Source organism: Neolamprologus multifasciatus, chromosome 17 (genome assembly GCF_963576455.1).
Source record: "Neolamprologus multifasciatus chromosome 17, fNeoMul1.2, whole genome shotgun sequence".
In the NCBI taxonomy this organism is placed as follows: domain Eukaryota; kingdom Metazoa; phylum Chordata; class Actinopteri; order Cichliformes; family Cichlidae; genus Neolamprologus; species Neolamprologus multifasciatus.
The window spans coordinates 25,721,230-25,746,121 of NC_140455.1; the positions used below are offsets into that span (position 1 = coordinate 25,721,230).

The 24,892-nt window shown below is 41.3% G+C and overlaps 1 protein-coding gene across 1 annotated transcript; it reads right to left on the reverse strand.

Annotated features, from left to right (window-relative positions):
• Nucleotides 1-11,194: 11,194 nt before the first annotated feature.
• On the reverse strand, nucleotides 11,195-24,614 carry btg1 (B-cell translocation gene 1, anti-proliferative). Its single transcript, XM_085139067.1, has 2 exons — nucleotides 24,025-24,614; nucleotides 11,195-20,366 (listed from the first exon to the last, which is right to left on the reverse strand). The coding sequence occupies exons 1-2, from the start codon at nucleotides 24,167-24,169 to the stop codon at nucleotides 19,963-19,965; spliced, it is 549 nt and encodes a 182-aa protein (XP_084995193.1). The 5' UTR covers nucleotides 24,170-24,614; the 3' UTR covers nucleotides 11,195-19,962.
• Nucleotides 24,615-24,892: the final 278 nt, after the last annotated feature.

The following is a 24,892-nucleotide window of genomic DNA, read 5'->3' on the forward strand; positions in this document are numbered from 1 at the left end:
TGAAATCAGCTGCCATGACAATGAATAGGAGAAACAAACAAAGCCAATTTATGCAAATTATATAAATTGTGAGAAAAATGTAGTATAATGAGTTTGGACGGTTTTATATTGTTTGATCAGTAAAAAAGCATCTCTGTTATTTAATATTCAATCCTGGTTAAAGGTGTCCAACATTATTTACAAACACTGGCATTAACTTTATTTTGTTCTATAACTTCTCTTACAACTTTTTCATCATGATAAGGCAGATTTTTACTGAGACAGTATTTTTAGTTTTGCCTCTGAATGCTACCACAGTGGATTTTACATCAACCAATCAATATGTTATGTAAAGTGCTGACTTTGGGGTTTAATTTAATGATGGTAACAAAAAGAAAACAACAACAACAACAAAGGATTGCATTGGGGGTTTTTTGGGGGGGGGTTTTGAGTAATGATCATGCAATCAACAGAACCTTCTATATGAAGTCCAAAGAGATGCTCTTGAAAGTGAGGGAGTCCATCATTCGGCTGAAAAATCAAAACAAACCTTTCAAAGAAATAACCAAAACTTTAGACCAGCCCAAATAAACAATTGGGTACATTATTGAAAAGAAGGGACACACTTGCCAGCTCAGCAACACTAAAAGGATTAAAAGATCAGAGAAGACAACTAAAGTGGATTACCACATAGGTACACTCTTGAAAAAGAAGGTGTAGCATTGTTAAAGTTTAAAATTAGGAGACACCTTCATGACTGGAAACATGGAAGATTTACAACATGATGCAAACCACTGCTTACAAGACCAAGATCAGGGAGGCCGGAGTAGTCAGACAACGAGTCTGCAAAAAATTCTTTGGACTGATGAAAGCAAGATTAACTTTTACTATAGATTTGGAAAGAAAAGTATAAAGACAAAGATAAATAATTCTTGGTCTTAAAAATAACACATCATCTGTCAAAAATGGCAGAGTCAGTGTTAATGCATGGACATGTACGTCTACTGACAGCCAGCAGTGTGGCTAATGACGTTACTGCTGATAGAATGAATCCTGAAGCGTGCTATGCTATTTTCTTTGCTTGGATTCAGTCAAATGCTGCAAAAAAATTCAGATGGCGCTTCACATTGCAAATGGATGAGGACCCAAAGCAAACCGCACAAGAAACCCAAGAGTTTCTAAAAGCAAAGGAACAGGATATTCTTCAATGACAAAGTCCGTCACCTGTTTTTAACCCAAGAGACCAAGTATGCTTTCCAGTTACTGAGGACAACTGAAAGGCGAAAGACCCACAAATAAGCAGCAACTGAAAACCAGGCAGAGCATCTCAAGGGAGGAAACAGCATTTGGTGGTGTGTAGGGCCTCTAGACTTCAGGCAGTCATTGACTGCAAAAGATTTCCATATAAGTTTTTAAAACAACCCTTATGTATTCAATTATATTAGTTTGTCCAATTAGTCTGAGCCTCTGAAAGCAGGTAGATAAAAATGGCTGTTTCTTAAACAGTTCATGTGATGCTTTTGTAAAACCCATTGAATTAGAGATGAAACAGTTTGCACTTCAATCACCTCTTGATGGTTTGATAAAAAATTCACTGTGACGGTATGAAAAGCCTCTAGCTGTTGATGTTTGGTGCAATGGCGAGTTTAATTTTCTAGTCTTCTACTTTCGGTAACTTATTCTGTTTTTGTTGGTGACACACTGTACCCTGGGTTTTTCCACTGGTTCAGCTGAGAGGTCAGAGGTCACATTTATATAGAAAAAGCCTCAACCTTTGTCTGTTCTGGGATCAGCGGTTATTCATGTGGAATGAGAGTTTCAACCCGCTAGACTTCCTGTCTGCACACCAACTCATCTTTCAAGAGTCACATTGAATGTGCCCTTTTCAGAGATGGAGAATTACACATACAGTATACAAAGCAGCCTTATTTGTACTCCTAATAAAATGTTGAGACACCATTTATACAGTGTTCTTCCACGTGACACAAAACATTCAGTGATGTGATTTTATTTGTTTAGGAGATTTTTTTTTTATCGTGGGAGTGTTTGAGAACAGGTTTAGCAAATCATCCCTTGTCATTGTCACCTGGCATCATACTGCACTGCTTATTCTTGCATGTTCAGCTGGTTAATAACTTTAAATAGGTCACTTTGGGTTCTGATTATGCAACTCAAACAAACAAATAATAGTTTAGGGTGGGGTTTAAAAAGGAATGCTTGCGAAATTATATGCGATACTTTGTTACCGGCTGTTGTTGGTTTCATGCAGGTGTCTGAAACGTACTCCAGACAGGTGTTTAAAGCTGCCGAGGCCTGAATGGAGAACACACCGATGAAAGCAAACCCTTTCTTTATGATCAGGCACCATGAGAGATGGATGAAAAATGGATGGAAGCAGACAGTGCTCCATGACAGCTGAGGTTGTTTGTGGAAACTTGAGAAAGAGACGGTATTAACTTTCCAAACATGGGGGTTTTAGGACAACAGGTGACAGCTATGGCTGTTAGTACTATCTATACTCTTACTCTGCTTTTTTTTTTTTGTCACTCTACAGCTGCATGGAGGCGTCTCCTTATCAGATCAGGGAATAATAAGGAAGTAAGAGGAAAAGGAGTAGAGACTATAAGCAAACAGAGGGAGGAAGAAACATCGTTTGTTTGGAGAATGCTGTGAATGTTCTTGTGATAAAAATGCAGTTTTCTAATAAGCCTAGTTCGAAGAAAATGAAAGAAATGGAACAAAGGAGAGGAGGAAGGAAAAAATATACAAAAAAGCCAATAATGTGGATTAACCTCAGCAAATGGAGAGGAAAAAGGATAACTAAAGTTTAAAGGAGAACATGGGGAAAGGGGGTTCTGGGTGTTGTTGACATGCAGGATGGGTGTCTATGTGTTATTGTCTGCCCCATCTGTCTGGCTTTATCTCTACTTACCACCCCCTGGCCTTGCAGCTCCCTCCCCCCCTCCACCCCATGCTTCACCAGCCCCCACCCGCTACCCTCCTCACCCCCCTCCACCAACAACACATCACACCCTCTTTTGTGCCGTGGTCAGTCCCTCCCCACACGCTGGCAGTCGACCAGCGAGCTTCCACCCACACAAAGTGGTGGCATTGTTCACATGCACAGCACACGTACTATGCGCACAGTTGCTCGCTTGTCTAGAAAGTACACCCTCGCACAGAATGTGAACATCTGCTAGCACGGTTCGCATAAAACAGAAACACAGTGATACATATCAGAGATGTTGTTTGTAGTTTCAGCACAATTTATGAATGTTTTGATTTAAAAAAAAAAATGAACAAAATATGCATAGAAGTATATGATTAGTTGAGGGTAATCAGATAAAGTCGGGATTAAAAATATTAAAAATACTACTAATGCACCAAATGGCTCTCAGTGGAATCAGTTTTTGAGGTCTTTGAGAATATTGATGCTAGTCCCATATTAAAGATACTTAGTTTAACAAAGTGACTGTAAGCAGAAGACTTAAAAAATACCCAGAAAAACCCACCTAAATTCACAAAACGAACATTTGACAAGTACATAGATGAAAACTGTACAAACAATCTCTTGATGCTTTACTGTGAATAATGTGCTGTAGCTATTTCTTCATAAACCATACCCTGGGTTCCGTGTTTCCAGTTTTTATATTTGCTAAACTCGGCTGAAACGCGACCACACAGGTGTAATCCACGCACACCTATGTATGCAGCATACGTGGAAAACTCATAAACACAGCTGGGGTACACATAGGAAAGATAAACATTGTTTTGGATGACATCAAAGATGTCCTTGATGAAGTGTTGTGATGCGGGAGAGGAAGGTTTAGTATTTCTCTTTGAACAGGTTGTTTTTGTGCGTTTGTGTGTTGGAAGGAACCATGTGGGCCTTCTTTTGTTTGGCTCCCACACCGAAGTTTGTTCTTTAAAAAAAAAATCAGCGTGTGTACTATGTCTGAAATTAGTTTAAAAGACTTGTTCCATGCTTCCAAATTAAAGAAGCTTGATAGACACAGATAACTGCGTTTCCACGAGAGGGAATAACACATCATGCGTGATAGCTGGCACAAAACTCTTTTACTAACACAAGCCCATTGTGAAATATGCACATTTTCAGGCAATCATGCTCTCAGTCACGTTGTTTTTCTTCCCTGACAGACAGGCACAACTGCAGGCAAACGTGACTCTATCTGTTCTGCTTCCCAACAAATCAGCAGTGTGTTTTCAGCCACTTTCTTAGTCATACTCATCAAGGGGAAAACAAAGAAGACAAACCTTTACCGATAAACCCAAATGAACAGCTGTTCATATCTTTAAGGTTACAAACTTTTCTGTCAATGTTCAGTCAAAGCAAATTGTACCATTTTACAAACTGTGCTCTTGTAAGTGCTGATATGTTGTTGTTTTTTTCACTTGTTTGCATTCATCTTTGCACGTGTTTTATGAGGAAGGAAATAGTGTCTGTACTGTGTGGACACCAGGCCTGAAAATGCATTATGGGAACAACACCCGAACAGAAAAATACATGTCTTGTGAGAATGGTGACAAAAAATCCCTTCCCTTTACCCTTATCCATCAAAACTAGATGTCCAACACAAACCTTTATCCAAACCTAAACTAAGAGTCTAACCTTACAGCTGAGTAGGAGGCCCAGGGGTAGTTTAAAATAACAAATATGTGTCCACAGAAGAACATGGGGAGGGGCTGGCTTTTTGTCACGTAGCACATGCACTTCTTACATTCAGAACCTTATTCTTAACCCCAAAACCTAATTTAATACTAACATGAAGCACTAAATCCAAGTTTTAAACATCAAAATGCCATTTGAAGGGCAAAATGTCCTCATTTACAAGCTATAAATCTTGTTTTTTCTATTCTGTTGCTGGTCTCCTTAATATATTCAAATACTTAACCCCAACCTAAACCAGATTCTAACCTGATCCTGAAAGTCTTAATACTCACTTTCTAAAAATGTGTTCACTATCAGATTAGCTAGCTGTTTACTGCCATAAAGACAGAGTTGTTAGCACACAGGGAGGTGCCAGTCACACACTTACACACATACATACAACATCTGACATTCAGTCTGCTAACACTTAAGACAGCGCATCCTTTCCACCCACCCACCCACCCAGTAATTTAATGGAATCAAAAACTAGGCCAAGCATATGCAGCCACAGTCAAGGACTGCTTTCATGTTCTAGCATGCAACTGCAGTTTACATGGTGGAGCTATACTGTGTAGCATTTCCAATTTTATCCTCGTAGATGAAGAAGGAAAAGAAAGGCAGTGGAGTCAAAATGGAATAAAGAGCGAAATGAAAAGGGAGCTTTTAGTACAGTCTACATCAAACTGTGAACTTTAGATAGATGAAGAGCTATTTAAGCATTCATGTATTTCATGGTAGGAAAAAATAGATGGAAAGACACAAAAGTGCGATTTGATTTTATAGTTTTAATTCATGACAAAAGTTTGATGTTAATTTTGTCATTTTCTTAGCTGCTTGTTACCAAGGTCAGCCGCCCCAGATGTTCACATTGGCCTCTATTTGACATTTCTTTTTCTTTTTTTCAAGAAAAAGAACTGCATTTTCTTTGTCCTTTCCCGGATCCTTTGGTGCACTGTGGATTTCTGTGTTTTGGCACAGTACGCTATAGCCAAAAGTAAAAGGATGTAAACCACAGCTGTCTCAGCCTGTTCTGCATAGTCATGAAAAAAGAGAACTATGCAAGGAAGCTCAGATGAAGACGAGAAAGAAGGGCGAGACAAAGAACCCGTGCCTTTTGGAGATGTCAGCACCACAGGGAGTGCAGTGGTTTTTCACAAAAATTTATCCCAGTTGCTTTGGACCTCTCGCTTTAGCACTAGACTGTTAAAGAACAACGCCGGTTATGCTTAAGAGTCATTGAGAAGTAACAGGGGGAAAAAAATCAAACGACTGAAGAGTGCACAGTGCTAGAAAAGCACGAGAAGAGAGAGAAGAGATGAGAGAGAATCAGGGTAGAAAGAACTTCAGAGAGGAGTGAGTGCAGTAAAGACACGGAGGGGGATTAGAAAAGAAGAACTCGGATATGAAGGGTAGCAGATGTTTCCCTTATGAGACGTATTAAGACTTGAATCCCTCTACCCACACACTCTCAATCGTGTTTTTATGTTCACTGTGATGTAGGCCAGTGGATCACGCTGTGAACTGTGTTTACTCACATTATTGGTCTGGGAAAAAATCTTTAAGTATCCAAATCAATGCACACAAGTTCATATACTTTTCTTTAAAGTGTGTGTTTCTGTGTGTGTGTGCTCTCTATCAATGGATGTTACGGCGTCTTCGTACAGTCCAAGCCACAAGGCTGTACCGGCCTGTTTTTCAGAATCAGCCAACATGGGGGTGAATGTGATGTGGGCATGTCTGAGCCTGTGTGCATGTGCTCGCCTACGTGTGTCTTCACCATGTGCTTTTTTCTAAGTCTTTATTTACAGTCTGAGCAGGGAATGGCAAGATGGCATCCTCCGTTGCTATACGCTGCATGTACTGTACGGGCTTTTCCTCTGACACAAGTAGGCCAACTGAGTGTGCACTGCAGGCTGGAATGCGTGGCATAGGTCCAGCCCATTCCAGCCGAGCCTGCGCTAGATCCTACCAGAAGTGGTCCAAATGCGGGCAGAAGGATTGCAGCTGATATCCACCCCCCGCCGCTGCCGCCACCACACCCTAACAGCTGCAGTGGGATATGTGTGTGTGTCTGCTGCTCAGCTCTCCAGTTTCTGAATTGTCCACTTATTTGTGCCTTTGTCCATATCTGCCACCATTCCCCTCTCTTATGTTGTGTTAAAAGCTAAAGGGAATATAAAATGAAAAGACTTAATCATGTTCATATTCACAAACGTTCCAAAGACTGACTTTCAGTTCCACATATAACTTCTCGCTCTTCCTCTCTTTGTCTACATCTCCCTCAGTGAGATTTCATTTTAATAAGGGATAATATTCACCTCCTCACTGCACATAATAAAAAAAGAGTCTGTGCCTCCTTTAGCTCCTATTGTTACAAATAAAAGTGTGAACACTTCTGTCCCTTCATTATCGTTTTTCCCCCACTTACTATCGTGTTTTTTGGTCTTCCACTCTCTAATTTGCAGCCAGTGTCCTTCATCTGCTGTCTGTCTCCTGGTATATCTGGAAAGATCAGTTATTTAGAACTAGCAACATTTCAGGTGATTTACAATCACTATCAAAGGTCCAAAATGGCAAAAGAGATTTTAAAAAAAATAACTGTATAAAGAAACATGAGTCATACCTCCTTCTATCTACATCCTATTAAATCTTCTTTCTATTAATGTACTCTCTGTATTATACTCTTCACAGTCCCAGAGTTATATTGGGCACATATGCAATTCCACACACTTGGGCTGTATGGGGATCTGGCCCTGCTCAGTATCACACCTCTTCTGGTTTAGCTTCTATTTCAGCTTTCATTGCAAAGTGTTAATTCATTTATTGCTATGCAAAGCCTTTAGTATTAATATTGGAGTTCTTTAGATTTTGTTTCCGGAGGCATCAGCTTTGCAGTCTTCTTGCTACAAGCTTCAAGAACGTTTGTTGTTCTTTTCACCAAGTTATTGCAAGATACCAAAGATCGCCCGTGTTTTTCTTTTTTTTTATCAGCTATATGCGACAGTTATTGTCTCCAAGATGTAAATGAGTAAGTAGGTAAATTTATTTATATAGCTCTTATGAAGACACACATGACAAGGTGCTTTATAATAGATAAAACCAACAAAACAAAAGACATAAGATCAAGAAATGGCAAAAAATAGAGAAGAAACAGTAAAAATGCAACCTGAATTCCACTTTAAAAGCCACCAAGCTCACATATCATAGATTGGAGGGCAGAGACTTCCAAAGTGTGGGGGTCACAACTTCATTGGCTTTGTCATCATTAGCTTTTAGTCTACACTTAAGAATGGATAACCAGCTCTGGTCAGAAGAACTGAGAATCCTGCTGGTGACATAATGCCACTAAAGTTCTGATGAAGATGGATGTTTCCCCATCCAGAGCTCAAAAGATGAAAGTCAGAACTTTGAATTGAATTCTGAATTTAACGGGGAGTGTGTTGGGGCCATCTGATAAGGATCTTTGCAGCAGGGTTTTGTACAAGCTGCAGATGACAGGACAAAGTTTACTGATATTTCTCAATTGATAAAGCCAAGAATGAGCCAGATGTTTGTCCCTAATCTTACTAAATGCAAATAAAAAAAATGTTATAAGCGCTACAGAATAAGTTCTTTGAAAGTAAATAACCCTTTCCGATTAGAGAAAAATGCCTCCAGGAACCGAAAAAGAAGTCCAGCTGCCTTTAATCTGAGTGCCTAAGACTTGCCTGGCCTTGATGACTGAGAACCTAAACTGACATGGGGTATAAATGGGACGCGTCAATATCCAAAGGAGGAATGAAGTTCACACTTGATGAATCACTCTGGGCAAAAAGGAACATGATGACTGCCTTAAAAAGTGCATGCAAACTTCACTACTCCTCTCTACAGTGGAAAAGATTATTCAGACCATAAAACCCAGCACAGGGCTTACAGGCTTTCAGTGTTTAACGTTAGTACATCCAATTTCAGGTTCTGTATCTTTCATGATGTGGGTAAGGAGCAATTTACTAGTCCCATAGGGGAAATTAGAGTGGTACAGCTAATCATTAAGCTGCCAGTCTTATGTAGGTCATGGTTGTTTTTGCATGTCAGATGTTTTACTGTTGCTTTATCAACCATATCTCGTGGTCACAGCAGCCAGAATATCAAAAACTAAACAAACAAAAGAAAGCTGAAGAAATTAAACTCAGGAATGCTTGAAATAAACAAAGTAGTCTTGGGTGTTTAGTCTGAAGCAATGGGACTATATTAAGTCACATGCTAGTAGAAAAGAAGCATGATTCACTGGATTACATGTGTGCATGCAGGCATGTAATAACCAAGAAGTATTTTGACTCTACAGACAAGGATCAATGTTGTTGTTGAGGTGGAGGTGCAAGGTCAAATGTGTGTATGTGTGCGTGTGGTTATCCAGATGTGTGCGTAAGTGTGTTTTTGTATATATATTTGCACACAACTAACTTATGTTCCCCTTTTCACTCGGGCACAGTGCGTTCTGTACATTTTACGCCCATGTGTTTTCATATAGAGGCTGCTGACTGTTACATTGTAACTGGGGGTGTTTTGAAGTTGTTTCACAGAGGATGTGTGCATGCATTCTCAACACAGCTGTGTGCATAATAGAAGAGAAGTCGAGCCACAGATCTTCCTGTCAGTTGTTTTCCCTCTTGCTCTCAAAGTATTTTTTGCTCAGTTCTCAATTAAACAATTTTTTCTGCCCTTCATCTTGAAGCATTTCTCTTATTCTCTCATTGTCGCCCTATTTTTTATCCCTTTTTATGTTACACATTTCCACTCAGTTGTCGAGCTCTGGCTTTATCTCTATCTCAAGTCTACAATTCATCATAATTCTCTCCCGATAAACCACCTCCTTTATCGCTGCTAATTCCCATCTGTCTCTCTGTTGCCTTCTGCTTGTAAATGACATCTTGCCCTGATCGCAAACAGGAAACAGCTGAGGTGTTGTGTTCGCTTGTCTTTTTCCTGTCAGTTTCTCAGAAAACTAAACTAAACCGCTAGAATCGAAGCCTACATTTCCAACAGCCGTGCACTCAAACAACAGCCCGATCATGTGGTTCGAGGTTAGCGAGCAGCATCGTGTTTACAAGCATGCGGGGCTTTAAATGAACACGTGCTTTAGGGTAAACGATGTGAGAGTTTCTCCTCTTCTTCTGCTGAAAAGGGAAATCACTTGAGGTAGCTCAATTACACTGAAATCTGGATGATCGAAACCAAGACTGTAGCCTTGGAGAGTGCATCTGTGTTGTGTGATGCAGCAGCAGCTTGAAGTCAAAAACAGTGTGACTGCAGAGATACGAGGATGTGAACCTTGTGTTCTGATGTTTGTGAAATGGCGGCCATCATAACACCTCTCGCTGGGAAAATTTCTCCTACAGTCAGCAGAAAGCTGACGGCCACCGAGCAAGTGACCTTCAGTTCAAGTTTGTGTCTCTGTGTGTGTGTGTGTTTGTGGAAGTGAGCACAGTCTACCCACTGTGTTTGTCTATGTGAATGAACAGTCTACACACTGCAAAGAGCGTGTGATTGGTTATGAATGCCTTGTCCTTTTTGCACTGAGGGCTCAAACTAAATAAATCTGAGTGTGCATGTGTGCGACTCGGCGTGCACACATGTACACACACTTGCACCACTGTGTGTGTGGCCAGACTTCATGCAGATCAGGCCTCTCGCTGAGCCCCAAGGCCAGGATATATTTAGGTGGCTGGTTTTCTGTCTCTCCCTCTCCCTCTGAGTGGTTGAGAGTGTTGCCTGCTGATTGGGAGAGGCCAACCACAGGAATATGTTGCCTCCATGTCTCACCACTGGCTTTCAGATAACCATATGTGGGAGAATACAAACGGATGAAGACATCAGCTATGGTTAGCATGTTAGCTTATCATTAGGATGCAGAACTAACTGGTATCATGGCCACTGGGTAGAAGTATAACGTGGGAGAGACTCCGGCTCCTTCAATTCAAGGTCCTACACCGATTACATATCTCCAAGGAAAAGTTGGCCAAGTTCTATCCAGGAGCTGACCCTCTGTGTAACAGATGTAAAGCAGAAACAGGTTCGCTCCTTCATACCTTTTGGACATGCCCCAATCTTCATAACTATTGGGTGTCTATATTTAACACTCTGTCAGAGATGTATAACGTTAAATATGATCCCTCTGCTCTAACGGCTATCTTTGGGGTGATACCTCAAGATATCACTTTGCCAAAATACTATTCGAATTCTATTGCCTTTGCTTCACTTATCGCAAGGCGCCTTATACTTTTAAGATGGAAGCAGGAAGCTCCTCCCACACATGAACAGTGGCTTGCAGAGCTCATGAGGTTTTTACATTTAGAAAAGATGAGATATACACTGGCAGGTTCAACCACCAAATTTCTTAAGGCATGGCAGCCATTGCTGATGTACATGGAAACATTTAAAATGACCACCTTATCATGACCAGATGCCATATCTCTATATCACTATCATAGTTAACTGTACACTGAATGTCCCTTATACATTTTATTTTTATATTTGTTTGTTGTTGTTTGTTTGTTGTTTTGTAGGGGTTTCTTTGGTTTGTTTGTTTGTTTTCCTTCTCTATTTCTGTTATCTTTTGGGGTATTGTAAATACTGAACAGCAAACTGCTGTATGTTCAATGTTTTGTTATTAACATGCTGCTGTGACTGAAAATAAAATTTATTTAAAAAAAAAAAAAACGTGGGAGAGACCCCAAAAACATAAACACAGTTTCAGTATGTCCTCTGATGAATTCCTTTGTGTTTCTCAATATAATCTATACAATATGTAACAAACTCACAGAGGAAAAACTGCTCTAGAGTTCCCTTCGCCAATGTGGAGCATTATAGCATCTTTTAGGCCCTAATTTTAGGTTTACAACCTTAACTTCATTACCAGTAGCAGCCAGGGACATGATTGCTGTCTTAGGCACCGTTAAAGAGAAGTTCTCAAATACTTTTTTTTCTTTTTAAGCATCCGTGAGCTCAAACACAATCTTCTCAGCCCTCAGGCACAGGCCTGGCCGTTTCATGTATAGGCCTACTATAGGGAAGAATGTCATAAAAACACTAACACACATTATTTGCCAGTCACGTCATTCAGGCATTTAAACATTATAGCCTAAAAAAACACTATATCCTACCTACCCAGCAGTGGACAGGAGACAGATTTATTTCCAGTGTGGCCTCATGTGTGCCTTTGTGTTAAACAGCACCATGTGTGAAGTCTAATCAAAGTTGTAGTGGCTTTTATGGCACTTAGCAATTGCTATTAACATGTAAACATTGCACTATAATGATTGTCTGTATTTGATTTAAACTGCTTAATATTGTAGAGTTGTTCAAGGTATGATTACCTTAGGAACATTTAAAACAAATATTGCTATATGCCTGTGAAGATGTGAAGCTCAGTTCTCTCAGACACAGACAGACTTTAGCCATAAACGCAAGTGATGGAGCACAGGGAGCTACTTTCTATCACATGAATCCCACTGTGGCTCTTCACCTTACCCCAATAAGGCCTGATGCCAGACTCTGGAAAGAATTCCTGTCCTTCCTGAGTGTGAAGTGACTAGGTACACCGGCAGCCTGGAGAAGGAGGTATAAAGATAGAAAGAGGGCAAGGGAGTGAAGAAGAGGGGCCAGAATAGGGGGTAGTGATATGAAAAGAATCTGGCGAGGAAGAGAATGCAAAACCTGAGAGGGAGATACAGGAGTTAAGTAATTAGATTAGATCTATTTTTGCTCAAAAGAAAGGAGAGAGGACATGCAGAAATTAAATCAAGGGCTCTCACTTACTGCTTTCTGTTACCCCAAAAACAAGACAGTTGTTTGCCAGTAGAAAATCATACAACAGTATCACATGTCCCTCCACACTGAAACTCTTGCCTCTGTTAGAGCTGTGTGAACGTCGCTTTATGTATTTTAGGTGCATATCTATATCAGTGCTGTATTTACAGGTCAGTATTAAGTCAACATCTTTCATTTCAGATATCACATGGCCATGAAACAGTACTATCCAGTTTTCTTTTCTTTCAAGGCTTTCTGGCACAAGTCCGTATATTTTTCTGTTTTTATTCAGGGTTACGTTAGGTTAAGGAAACAAAACTCCCATTCAATTTATATATACTACTACTATATACTATATATACTACCATATAGCCAGCACCTTGGACTTTACACTTGTTTTAACCACTTATTTGGGAAGGGGTTTTTTCCATTCTTGGTTCTATATGTCATTTGATTTGTGAGCTCAGAAACTTCGCCCACTTGCTGCTCTTGTTTGTGTGGGGGAGGCAATCAGAAAAAAATTGGCATGGGAAGGGAGCTAAACTATTTTGTTTTCGACACTAAGGATTACGCTAAACTGGGAATCACGCAAGGCTACTCTAAGAATGGGAACTACAATATGGAGCTGGAAAGGAGCATAAAATCCCTTTTGAATTTTTATTTACATACTAAAACACCATATAGCTAAACAGTAGAAGAAAAATGTATTTTCTAGTTGACAACAGCACAAAAGCAACATATTCTTGCCTGGTTTAGGGCAATGTTGTCTACTGTTTAACTGTCGCACTATGGTCACATCCTCCCTAAAGTCTGCTCCATCCATTCTAGTGACGCGGGGTTCCCAAGCTGAATGCTTTCACCCCTCTTCTTTTTCACCCATTGTCCCTGCTGGTGGGAAGGGTGTGTACAACAGGGACAAAGCAGATGTCAGTGCTAAAGATGAGTTGTGCCCTGAGGGGAACAGAGCTGGTACAGTCCTTAAACCCTAGAGACCTGGACAGGCAAGGCAGGGATCTGTTTCAAAGAGGCCTAAAGTTGTCCTTGCTTTCTGATTGATGGACACACTCACAAGGAACACAGGGACGCTAATGCAGTGGAAACCTAATCACAGTGGTGTGCTGCACCACTACAATCTTTAGTTATATGTGCATTTTAAAAGATTTGTGCTCACAGTGAAGCATGTGTTGTTGAATGTTTTGTTTCTGCTTTCAATAATTTTGAAAGCTTACAATAAAATTGAAAAATGTAGCATGTTTTTTCTGTTCGGATGCCCGGCACACACTTCCCTATTTTGAATCTGATAAGTAACAGAGCTACAAATACACACAAAGCCTGTTATTGTGAGATGCATTTGCAAAAAAGCTGTTCAGATTTTTTCCGCGGCTAGCTCCAGCTCTAGCTTTTGTCCTTTAAACAGGGTAGCATAAATACACACACACTCTGCAGGAGGGCTACTCTGTCATCTTGCTCGCAATAAAGCAGTTCCCAGATGTCTGCCTCCCCCTGTTAGCAGACACACACGCTCACTGTCAGTCACCATGCCTTTGTTCTCAGACTGCAACATATTGCTTGTGCATCACATTCAGGCTTAGTGTACATAAATACTGCCATTGTTGAGCGCTGTACTTTGGTACGGGTCAGAGAATAAGAAGATTAAGTATTAATATTTTATGTCAGTAACTTTGCATAGATGATGCCTTTGTTTGTCACTGGATCATAGCCTTACCTTTCGTAATCAGCAGCAAATTCTGAAACCCTCTTCACACGGTAACCTCTGTTGCTATGTGAGTAAGAGTTGAGGGCAGAAAAGATTACACTGTTGTTTCATCAGTGTCAAGGTGAAACTCCAGCGCAATTCTTAGACGATAGTTTGATGAGATTCTGACATAAGATGCAATAGAGTTTGAGCAAAGTGAATAAAAGTGTTCATGAATCAAATCTCTAAATTTACATACGGTTTAAAACAAATTCAGAATTTGCTCCACATCAGTGAATTTTAGCAATATTTTAACTGAATGTTTAAAATTGGCTGTTATATTCTAGCTGTCAAATTTATATTATCCATGAGACTATAATATAATATTTTCCACACAAACACTGATTCTCTAATCTACTTCTTGTTTTGTTTTGTTTTCAAGGATAGAAAATGTCTCAAAACAGCTTGCTCAAATGAGTCATTGCGAAACCTTGCCCAGGGAGCATTGCAAAATCCCGATAAATCTGAAATCTGCTCTTGTGTCTTACTGTTCAATGTCCTCTTTTTCACTTGAACCCTACAAAACAAACGACTCTGGGCCTTATAGATAGGCACGCCCTGGGAATCTTTGACCTGTTTAGATCAGATAATATGTGAAGAAAACAACTGGTCCTGAATATAACTGAACTTTTTCTCCTTAACGTTGCCCAGTAATTTCGAATATCACTCCCAGCTCTCCGGCTGTTGAGGCCTTGTGCTAGCCAGCGTTTTTAGAAGTAACACAAGCCCAGTCACCTTTCCTCTCTCGTGTCCTCGTCTCTTGCCTAACCCGCTCTTCTAGTTCCCTCCTTTGTGTCAAAATAAGCCACGTGTTTTTCTTTCTCCGCCTGCTGCTAAGCAACCTGGGGGATTCAGTGTTGAAAAGGATTGCAGTCTTAATCTAAACTCACGGTTTCGCAGAGTCAGCTGTTTCGGGTGCAGTAGTATTGTAAATATTGGTGCAATGTCAGTTTGCCGTTTTTTCCAGTGATACCGTTTTTTCCAGTGGTAACATCTGTTGCATCTTGTCATTTCCAAGGTGGAAGCACAGGCAGTTCCTTTTAGGTGGAAAATGGAATGATGGGTTTTATTCCAAATGCCTGAGAAATATGTGTGAACATTAGATTTATTGATCAGCACAGTAAACAGGCCTTAGTCATGCTCCTAATGAAGAACTCAATGCCACCCAGCTTTTCTCAGTTTTCCATGTTTATATGTTGCACAACAGTTAAAACATTAAATTGTGGCACCAAATGAGCTCAATTTGATTAAAGCCGGATAGTGGCTTTTCATGTTTTTAAAATCAGTTGAAGTCTCTTTATACAAAGTGCAGCTCACCGTCCCGAGACAGAACCGTTAGTGAGGCAAGAGAATTGCTGACTTGACCTCTTCTCTCCAGTCCTCTTGGTACAGATGGCTTAGTCTTTAAAGCATTGTAGGTCAGCTACCAATCTGGCTTGAGCGACGGCACGGCGTCAGAGCTTAGTTTATATTGCTCCTGCTTCATTCAGTCACGTAGAAGCTTTAATTTTATTGATTAACGTCTGTATTAATATGTCTTCCCCACCCCTGTCCCCATTTTGAAATGTAAAGTGAGTACAGAAGTAAATGATGACACAATTCAAAGGGAATTATGATGCCAAGATAGGAAATCTTTTATTACAGAGAAAAAAAAAAAACTTTTCTTCCAAAATATAGAAATCTGTACAACTTCCGCACAATCAATTTACATGAACTGTACAAATTTACAGCAGTTCATCACAACATACCCAAGGAAAAATAAACTGAACACGATAAAGATGTACTGACATGAAATCACAAGATACAGCTTTTCTTCTTGGGTAAGCTCAGATTTTTTTTTGTTTATTTTCTTGTTTTATACGTAAATAGAAAAAAAAGGGAAAAAACAGAAAAGAATGAACGAAAAAAAAAAACAAAACAAAGAAAAGAAAAAAAAAAAACAAAGGATACGTCTACAGTCACAGATCATGGAAACTAATAATTTTACCAGAACAACTTTGGTCCTTGCCAACACTCCCATCACAAATGGCTTCACTTACGAAAAAGCATTATCCATGTTAAAAGATGAAATACAAAAAAGGAATACGTCTGAAAAACAAAAAGGAAACAAAACACCTCAGCATAGAAATTATTGGCACTTCCCATGTGTAATGTTATGTACTCTACCATTTGTTGTACAGTTACAATACATTCTACAATATGTAAAACACCTCAAATGTGAAAGTGGCAATAATTCAACTAATCGATGACAGTATTGACAACAACAACAACAAAACTGCTGTTCCTTTCCTGTTTCATATCTTAACATGCACAACGTTTCCATAAGAGCTATTTATTGAATGTCTGAGGCCTGAGTTTGGCAATACATTCCAGGAGAGACTCCTCGCGTCTCAAAAAAATGTCGCACAACTTCAACATTTAGTGCATTTATGTGCTATTTTACCTCTGACTACTCAAAGCACTCTCACAACAATTTTTGTAATCTAAGTGCGCACAAGCTGAATGGATGCCATTTAAATAGTTAACATCAACTGAGGACTTTAAACCATTTCAGGTGGTAGTAGCAAAGTCGAAAAGGTGTCCAAGGGGAATTTGGGTTTTTTTCTGTTTTAATTTTTCGAAGCCCCAGAAGAATTAAATTCTGTTAAAAACTGGGTTAGATCACCAGACTAAAAATCCTCTTTAAAAAAAAAAAAAAAAAAAAGAGGATGAAGAGGGCAAAATGGATATGAGTGGAAAGATGAGGAAAATCTAGCAGTGTGACCATAGAATACATCAAAAGCAGTGAGACGAGATGATCATCTCTCGTCTGAAATATAGACCAATCTCAAAACATCTCACGTGACGTTAAAAAGCTTTAATGGAGCAGCATGATTTTAAAACTGGTGTCCACCATGGAAACCAAAGCGCTGGGCTCTCAGCCCAGCAAGCTCTCCTCCATCTGCCCAACATGGAATAACTGCTTTTCACAGATTGCTGAAGGGAGTATCAGCAGAGAACAGGGTGCAGGGGGGTTAGGGGGGTTGCAGTGCGTCAAAGGCTATAGCTATATTACCCATGATCCTCTCAAGCTTAGGGGAGCTTAAACACCCATAGGTCTGGTGATGAGCGGCGAACCAGCCTGCCGTGACAGATTTGGCCAGTGGCTAAGGCCTGAGCAACACCCGTAGCCGTTCTAGCATCTGTTCCATCATCCTGTTACCCATTCAACCCCAGAACCGGGAGTGGAGTGGGGGTACACCAGACAGCCACAACATCCTTTCATATGCATGTAAACAAAGTTGCTACGCAAACTCAGTAATTAAGTGCAGCGCGATCCAGTGAGATGAAAACAAAAAAACAATGGCCTTAGTACCCTCAATTCTTCATCTTTGATCCATGTTTCCTTGTCTCCCACTAGCCCACCCCCTTAAGTGCAGCTTGAGCACGCCAAGCGCGTGTGCTGGTTATCCATCACTGCTGAGGGAGGGTCGAAGGGTTCTGGTCAGGGTGGGGGATGTTGAACATGTCTGAGAGGGAGGGGGCTGGAGGGATTTTAGCTGCCCTGGACAAAAGAGTCCGGCCCTGGCCCCCGCCTCTCTCACACCAGCTCCCCACGCCTGCCTTCCTTACCCAGCTCCCTACGGTGGTGGATGATGATATGTGTCACATTAAGTCTACCTGCATCCACAGGGGGTCAGCTAGCAGCATGCTGGCCTGCTCTTGGCTAAACAGGAGGTCTGAGCTTAAGGGGGTGATATGTGGTACTTGAGGCACTCTAACCCTGACACCAGGACGGGTGGGGGCAGTTGAAGCTGCCAGGCTGGAAAGGGGACACCTCCGGCGAGGGTCCAGGCAGCACAATGCACCAGGTTGGCTCTCGTAAGCCTGGCATTAGTTAACATCACAAATGGCTCAAAATACTTGACAATGAGGTCTCCATAAGGCAGTGCACCTCCAATCCCCCCTCCAGAAAAAAAAAATTAAAAATAATTATCTCTCTTTTACAAGACCTTTGAAACAATTAATGGAAATAGAAGTTTGATAAGGCCTGATTTTTATTTTTATTTATTTTTTTTACTTTTTTCCCCCAATTCAAGTTAAAGTTAAACTCTGAACACTTGATGCTCCAGACCTCCCTTTGGCCAAAGTGTCACAAAGTCATCACTAAGGTCAGACCTTTCAGGCAATTCTTTTTTTCTTTTTTAAAATCAGCAACATAAATCACCATCTGTGCATGCCAGAGGTGGTGTGCAGGGAGGGAGGGTGGGGGTAGCTTTGCATCGTGCCAGAATCAACAGTGCCATATGAATGGATAACAGAATGTTTTTAACATACCACCCAGAATACTCTCCACTTATATTTAAAAAAAAACAAACAGCTCTGAAATGTTCACAAATACAGTGTTAAAAGGTTTTGAAATCCATTGTTGCACACTCCCCACGTGACCAGACATCAGTCCATGGCGACATTGGGAGCTACAGTATCATCAAACGGCTAAAAATGGGCAGGGCAGTAAGAACGGTGAGAAAAGATGACATTTGAATGGATGGAATGCAAGCGATTTTCTCCAAAAGGTGCACATCCCACACAATCTCACATCAAAGTGCATTCAATGTTAATTCTAACTGGGCCACAAGACCAAAATTTGGCTAAAAAGACCCCACCCCCATGCTACACATTGAGTTTTGGTAATGCAAGAGAAGTGTTGAAGGAGAAAGGGGGCTAAATTAAACAACACAGGGACTTGATTGTGAATTTCAACAACATTCATTACCTAGAGGGAAGAGGAAGGTAAATGGATCGACTTTCCTTCCCTCAGAAAGCTACACAAACATGGGTGACAGGAGGGCGATGGTGTAACGGGACACGCTGGTATCCATAGGTAACAGGTGTCACAACACATTCCACTTGCACTTACATACAGGCCGGAGAGAAGGTTGGGATGAATGGTTTCTTTAAACTTGTTGTCGCGAGGAGAAGGGGGAGGAAGTGAAGTTAAGACCGTAAGCCCCTTTTGTTTTTGTTTTTTTTATCCAATGGCTAAAAGATAAAGAAAATATATTCCCTGTGGTCCAAAAAAGGGTTTTTTATAGAAAATAGAGATGCTCTCATTGGGAGTTTCTTTACCTTGAGCTTGGATTTCACTGGGCACAGTCTGAACCTCAATTTCCTCCCCACCCAGGAAGCAAAATAAATGAAAAACAGCAAACTGGGGGGAAAAAAAAAGTTTTGAATTTTCTGATTCGGGGGTAGTTCTTAACGAAGAAAAAAGTATCCATGTAATTTGGACTGCTGTTTCTGCAGTGGTGTGTTGAACATATACCCATAGTAACCACAAATAAGTGCAAAGTCAATGCTGATAGCCCCCTCGGACACAGAGCCGATCACCGGCGTTTACAGTTGAGAGTGCAGGGGTAGGCGGAGCCAGTTTCCATGGGTGTTCCTGGTTGGTTGGTTTGTTAGTTTAGCTGCCCCAACAGTTCCATTTCCACAAAGCCTCTCCTAAAAAATGGAGTGCCCAGCTCATCCAATGACACAACAGAACAGATGATAATGGGGAGAGAGGGTAGAAAATAGCAAACCTACAAGGTTTCCATCACCTGGACGATAGGCCACATCCTCTGTTTTCTTTTTTTGTTTGTTTTTGTTTTTTCTTTTTTTTTTTTTTTCCTTCTTTCACTATTTCATTTCATATTCTTAGCTTTAAAAAGGCTCACCCTGGTCTAGCCAAATGACCAGCCATGGCGTGACCCTGAACAATAGTAGGCCTGGGTGACTATGTGCCGCTTTAACTAGACACAGTCATCATATTGTAGCCTTTGGAGGGACTGGTTCTTCCCAGCACCATCAGTTCCTCCTTGCAGCTGATGTGACTGTCCACCATAGGGTTCACTGCCCCGCTGTTTCCTGAGGGGGAGCTGGTGGTGGCTGTCGCTGGCATTCCTCCCGGGCCAGGCTGCGACTCATACAGGACGCAGATGGATCCATCTTCGCCAATGCGGTAGGAAACCTCGAAGGGGTCCACCCAGAGCGTGAGCTCACTGGGCAGCAGCAGGTAGAGTTGCTGGATGGTCAGACCGATACGCTGGCCTGCCTGCCACACCAGGGGGTCCATCTTGTGGTTGATGCGAATGCAGCGGTAACCTGAGCCCTTGCAGGGCCTGTCTGGAAACCAGTGGTGCTTATATTGCTCTGCAGGGAAACAAAGAGAGACAAGGTGGAGAAAATGTTTAGCTCTGACAAAAAAAACAAAACAGACCCTTGTTACTAACACGTCAAGACAGCAAGATCATGTCATAAGCAAAGAAGGAAAAAAACAAAGGCGTAGTAATGTAAGAATACAGGAGCCAGAGATCTGCAATAAACTGGAGGTTTACCAAAGGTTAAAGAGAAAGCAGACAGGCTGTACTTTGTGTCAGATAAGCCCAGATGATTTAATAAGACTGTAAAAACATCTAACCTAAAAAAAGGGCATTATAAAATGAAAACAACAAAGCAATTTTATGATATATGATATGCTTAATATTCTCCAAGTCTTGATCAAACCTAACATTAAACAAAACATTATGTTCAGCACTTTTTGTTGGATCTCCATATTGTAAATGAGAACAAGGACACTTAATTAAGAATAGTATATCTTAATCTTGTGCAATGCATTTAAGCCAGGAGGCAACTTAAATGTTTATAAATGAGATGCAACTGGTGCTGTCAAAGTAAGTCCAATGCATTATTATGCAAAAAGAATTTGCTGAAACCCGTTACTGGTTTAGACAAATCTTTTTTCTGCAGAGAAATAAAAATGATTTAATACAGTTCATAAGTGCATTTATTCTCAGGGAACTACAGAATGTTTCTGTAGGTGTTCCTACAAATGTCCCATTTAGCCTAGAGCGCATCCAATTCACAAAGTGTACCTAGATGCACAGAAATACAGAGTTATTGAACGCTCCAGCAAAAAGAAAGGAAAAACCCTATCACCTGTTACAGGCCTCATAAGCAGCAATAAACAGGCCTACGTGACAAAAAAGGCTGCCACTGAATTGCACAATCCTTCCACTGGCCTTCCTCAGTGTCACAGAGTCTCCCATGACTGGCTGAACAAAAACACCAAAAGTGTCCCAGCCAGCCATCTGGGGCAGCTCCGCCTCTTAAAGGGAAAGGGTTCCCATTTTTTAAAAAAAAAAATCTGTCCATCTATGTGGAAGTTTCAGATGTGCGCTGAAACTAGTGATTCACAGTGGCGCTACTCTCAGTATGGGTCATATTACTGCGCAATGAGTAGCCAATCAGACAGTTAAGTGTTTGAGTTGAGTTTGTGTAAATGTTAAACGTGGCCCATATTTTTCTCGTAACTTCACTTTTAGCTCATAAAAAAGCCTGTCATCTTTCTCCTATGATAGCAGGACACTTTCAAATCCCTTTTGTTCCAAGCGTTTTATTTACCAACCTCTCACTTTAAGATACACACCTACCCACCATTTACCCTGACAAGGCTCATCCATATTGAATTCCCATTGATGGCAACTTCATTGTAGCCATTGAAAAACAGGCTAAAGGAAGTGGGTCAGCATTCAGTCTAGGGCCCGGAGGCCACCTGTATGCACCCACCAGGATAATAACAACCCCTCCCTTCCTCCCCACCCTCCTCCTGTGCCTTATCGCAGGAGTCTGTATACTGCCGAGCTAATAGAGGGGCTGGCACTCGTGAAAGAGCACAAGAGGCTTGATGAGCTTTCAGCCTCAGACGGAACCACAAAGGCAGCTACCTACCCCAGAGCAGCTGGGAAATGATCAGCTCAGCATGGCCTATTCTTAAAAACGAGGGCAGATGGGAGGAGGAGGTGGAGAGAGAGGGGGGGTGGAAAAGTAAGCAGACGAGTGTGCGCTTAACCTAAAGAGTTTAACCAAAGAGGGTTGTTTACTCATTGTAGCTGACCTTGACCATGGCTCCGTTTTGGACCGTTGGGTAGTTTCCATTTGGGAACCTTGTCTGTTACTTTTTAGACAAACCAAGAACCTTGCCTTCTACAATTACACAATCTCTGTGGTTGCAATCTGGCCTTTGGGACTCATTTCCTCACTTCCCTTTGCGCAGCACAAACAGGAGAAGCGAGGAACTCTGCTTTTCAGCATGCAGACACAACAGTAACTGTGAGGATTCAAAGCACAAAAGAGCTCCGGCTGCCCTATTTTAGCAGCGGCAAGGCCCATGGGGTACTACCACACACTCTCTTTTGTTTTCACATATTTTCCTCATCCAAGAAAACAAAAAAACAAATCTGGACACGGTGGAGCCAATTTATTTTTCTTTTTAGAAAATAAAGCTAATGAGTGTTGCATTTGCAGCAATACAAAACTTATAATTTACACTATTTGTTCTAATTGATGTTTGCGATCACTAAATATAGGCTGTTCCTGTAGATTTCCCCTCCATTTTGCCTTTCCGTCTTCAACGTCTGCCTCTAGGCGCCCACCAAAACATCTCCCCTCCCCCCACAAAGGCCTCACAGCAGACTCCAACTTTTGTCTGTTTACATATGCCAACCCCCCTGAACTGACTGCTCACTGGCATTTTGTGCAAATGCTTAACTCATAATTTGCTCTACCCACTATACCATACTGTTCATCCCTCCAACTGTGTGATTGATAAATAAAAACCCCTAAAACCATTTTCAGATATCAGCAGGTCCAAATGGTGACTTTTTGGTCATGATTGATAGATGGAAATCTTTGCAATCTATTCCAAATAGAAATAAATAGCCTAACTTGCTCCATATGGACAGGATCCTGCAACCATTTAGCAGTTTAAGAGCTATTTTTGTGAGAGACTCTTATACAGGAAAATGTAGGTCATCTGCTGTTGCATGTGGATGGCATAAGACAGATGTATAGGAGCTTTAAGAGCCTCGAGAGAGAGGAATGCGTTTACAGCAAAAAAAAATGAGACAATCCCTGAGCTGTACTGTTCTGCAACATCTGCTATAAAACCCAGTAATAGTCAAATTAAGCCTGGGTGTACAACTAAGGCTTCATTTCCTGAAAAGTAAAAGCATTGTTTTCTCTCCATTCCTTACATACACATGTTAAGTGGACTGTGGGAACCCTAATGAAATAAATATGAGACGTGGTAAAATATGACCTCATCTTTTAACCGCATGGTAATACCAAAAAGAGTGACATATGTTGTGGAGCAAATCAACAACCTTCCAAATTTAACACAAAGCAGATAAACAAATGTAAATTAAGGGTGCTACATATCAAAAGGTCGCGTGCGCAGTGCCAAACAGCTAATAAAGTGTGGTCTTAACACTGACAGTCTTTCATTATTAAATCAATTCGTTCTTAGCATTACGTAATCGAGCAGCCTGTGTCGTCTCACTGGGGGATGTTTTTGCTCTATTCTCTGTGTGCACTATCGGGCGACTCAGAGGCGCACTTCCTTGTTCGAGCCAGTCGAGCGTCCCTCTCTCTCTCCCCGCCCCCACCCTTCAAGCTAAAAACAGCACATACATTAAACTTTAACCAATTCGTATTTTCAACATTATTTTTTTACTTCGAAATATTAATTTGCGTCGACGAAAACTGGCGACAAATCGCCTTGGATCATCCAAAGCGTTTTCCTCTCTCCGACGTGCGCAATTAGCGGTGCGCTATGGTAGCGCTGAAAGTGATACTTAGAGGAGAACAAAGAAAGGCTTCTTCTGAATCATTCTCAAATCTATTAGAACTCAAAGTTAACCACCGATCCGTGAAACAAACCCCAAAGTCGATGTGTGGGATGGTATATTAGAAGTCTAAAAGGGATTTTGTGAACGGAAGTGGATTTTTTTGTTGTTGCGTGTTTCCTTACCTGCCAAAATGTCCTGTAAGCTTTGGCTGAACGTTTGGACCTGTCGATCGTTTACGTGTCCTTTTACCCTCAGAAATCTCGACAGAAATCCGACGGCGGCGTTAATCTCTGGTTTCATCGTTCCCCGGGCACAAAGGGTATGCATTGAGAAAGGCAACGGCGACGATGCGTGCGCTTTTGTTGTTTTTCCCTCTGTTTGTCCGACTGTGTAGTCTTTCTGTCAAATTCGGAGCAGCGATCCTTATCTCTGGGCGCTTGGGTTGTTTCTCTTGGCATTTATTAGTCGAGGTAGAGGGGATTTCTCACTAGAGAGTCCGTGTGCTAGGACGGTACAGTGTTGGGAAATAGACGCCTGTTGTTGGTAAATACAGGGGGTTGGAGGTCCCTTGGTGAAACGCTAACCAACCCAAACACTCGCTTTCCTCCTCCAGAGTGAAGGTCCCGAAGCCTGTGAGTGTGCCTTTATACAGATCCCTCCCTCCTCCTCCTCAGAGCTCCGTCATAAGCTGCTACAGCAACTACATCTCACCAATCCCAGGGCCTGCCACGGCCTGACGAGCCACATATAGGAGGAGTGTATGAGCCTTCACGTCACCGTTCTGAAAATAGAGGTGCACGGCGTGAAATCGTGGTGCGTTCAGTCCCTGTTGGAAATTCGGAAAGCCAGGGGGGAGGGAAAAAAGGGAAACAAAAGCACAAACGACGAAAAACAATCCAAAATCACACAATCCTGCTCGAGGACGTGAGCTCATATATTTATGTCAGAATTTAAGACCGAACTAAGAGATGTTTGAAAATACTGCAAGTCCGCGGGGCCACATTTCGTGTTGACGAACCATTTTTGTTGTTTTTATTCTTTGCTTTGTTT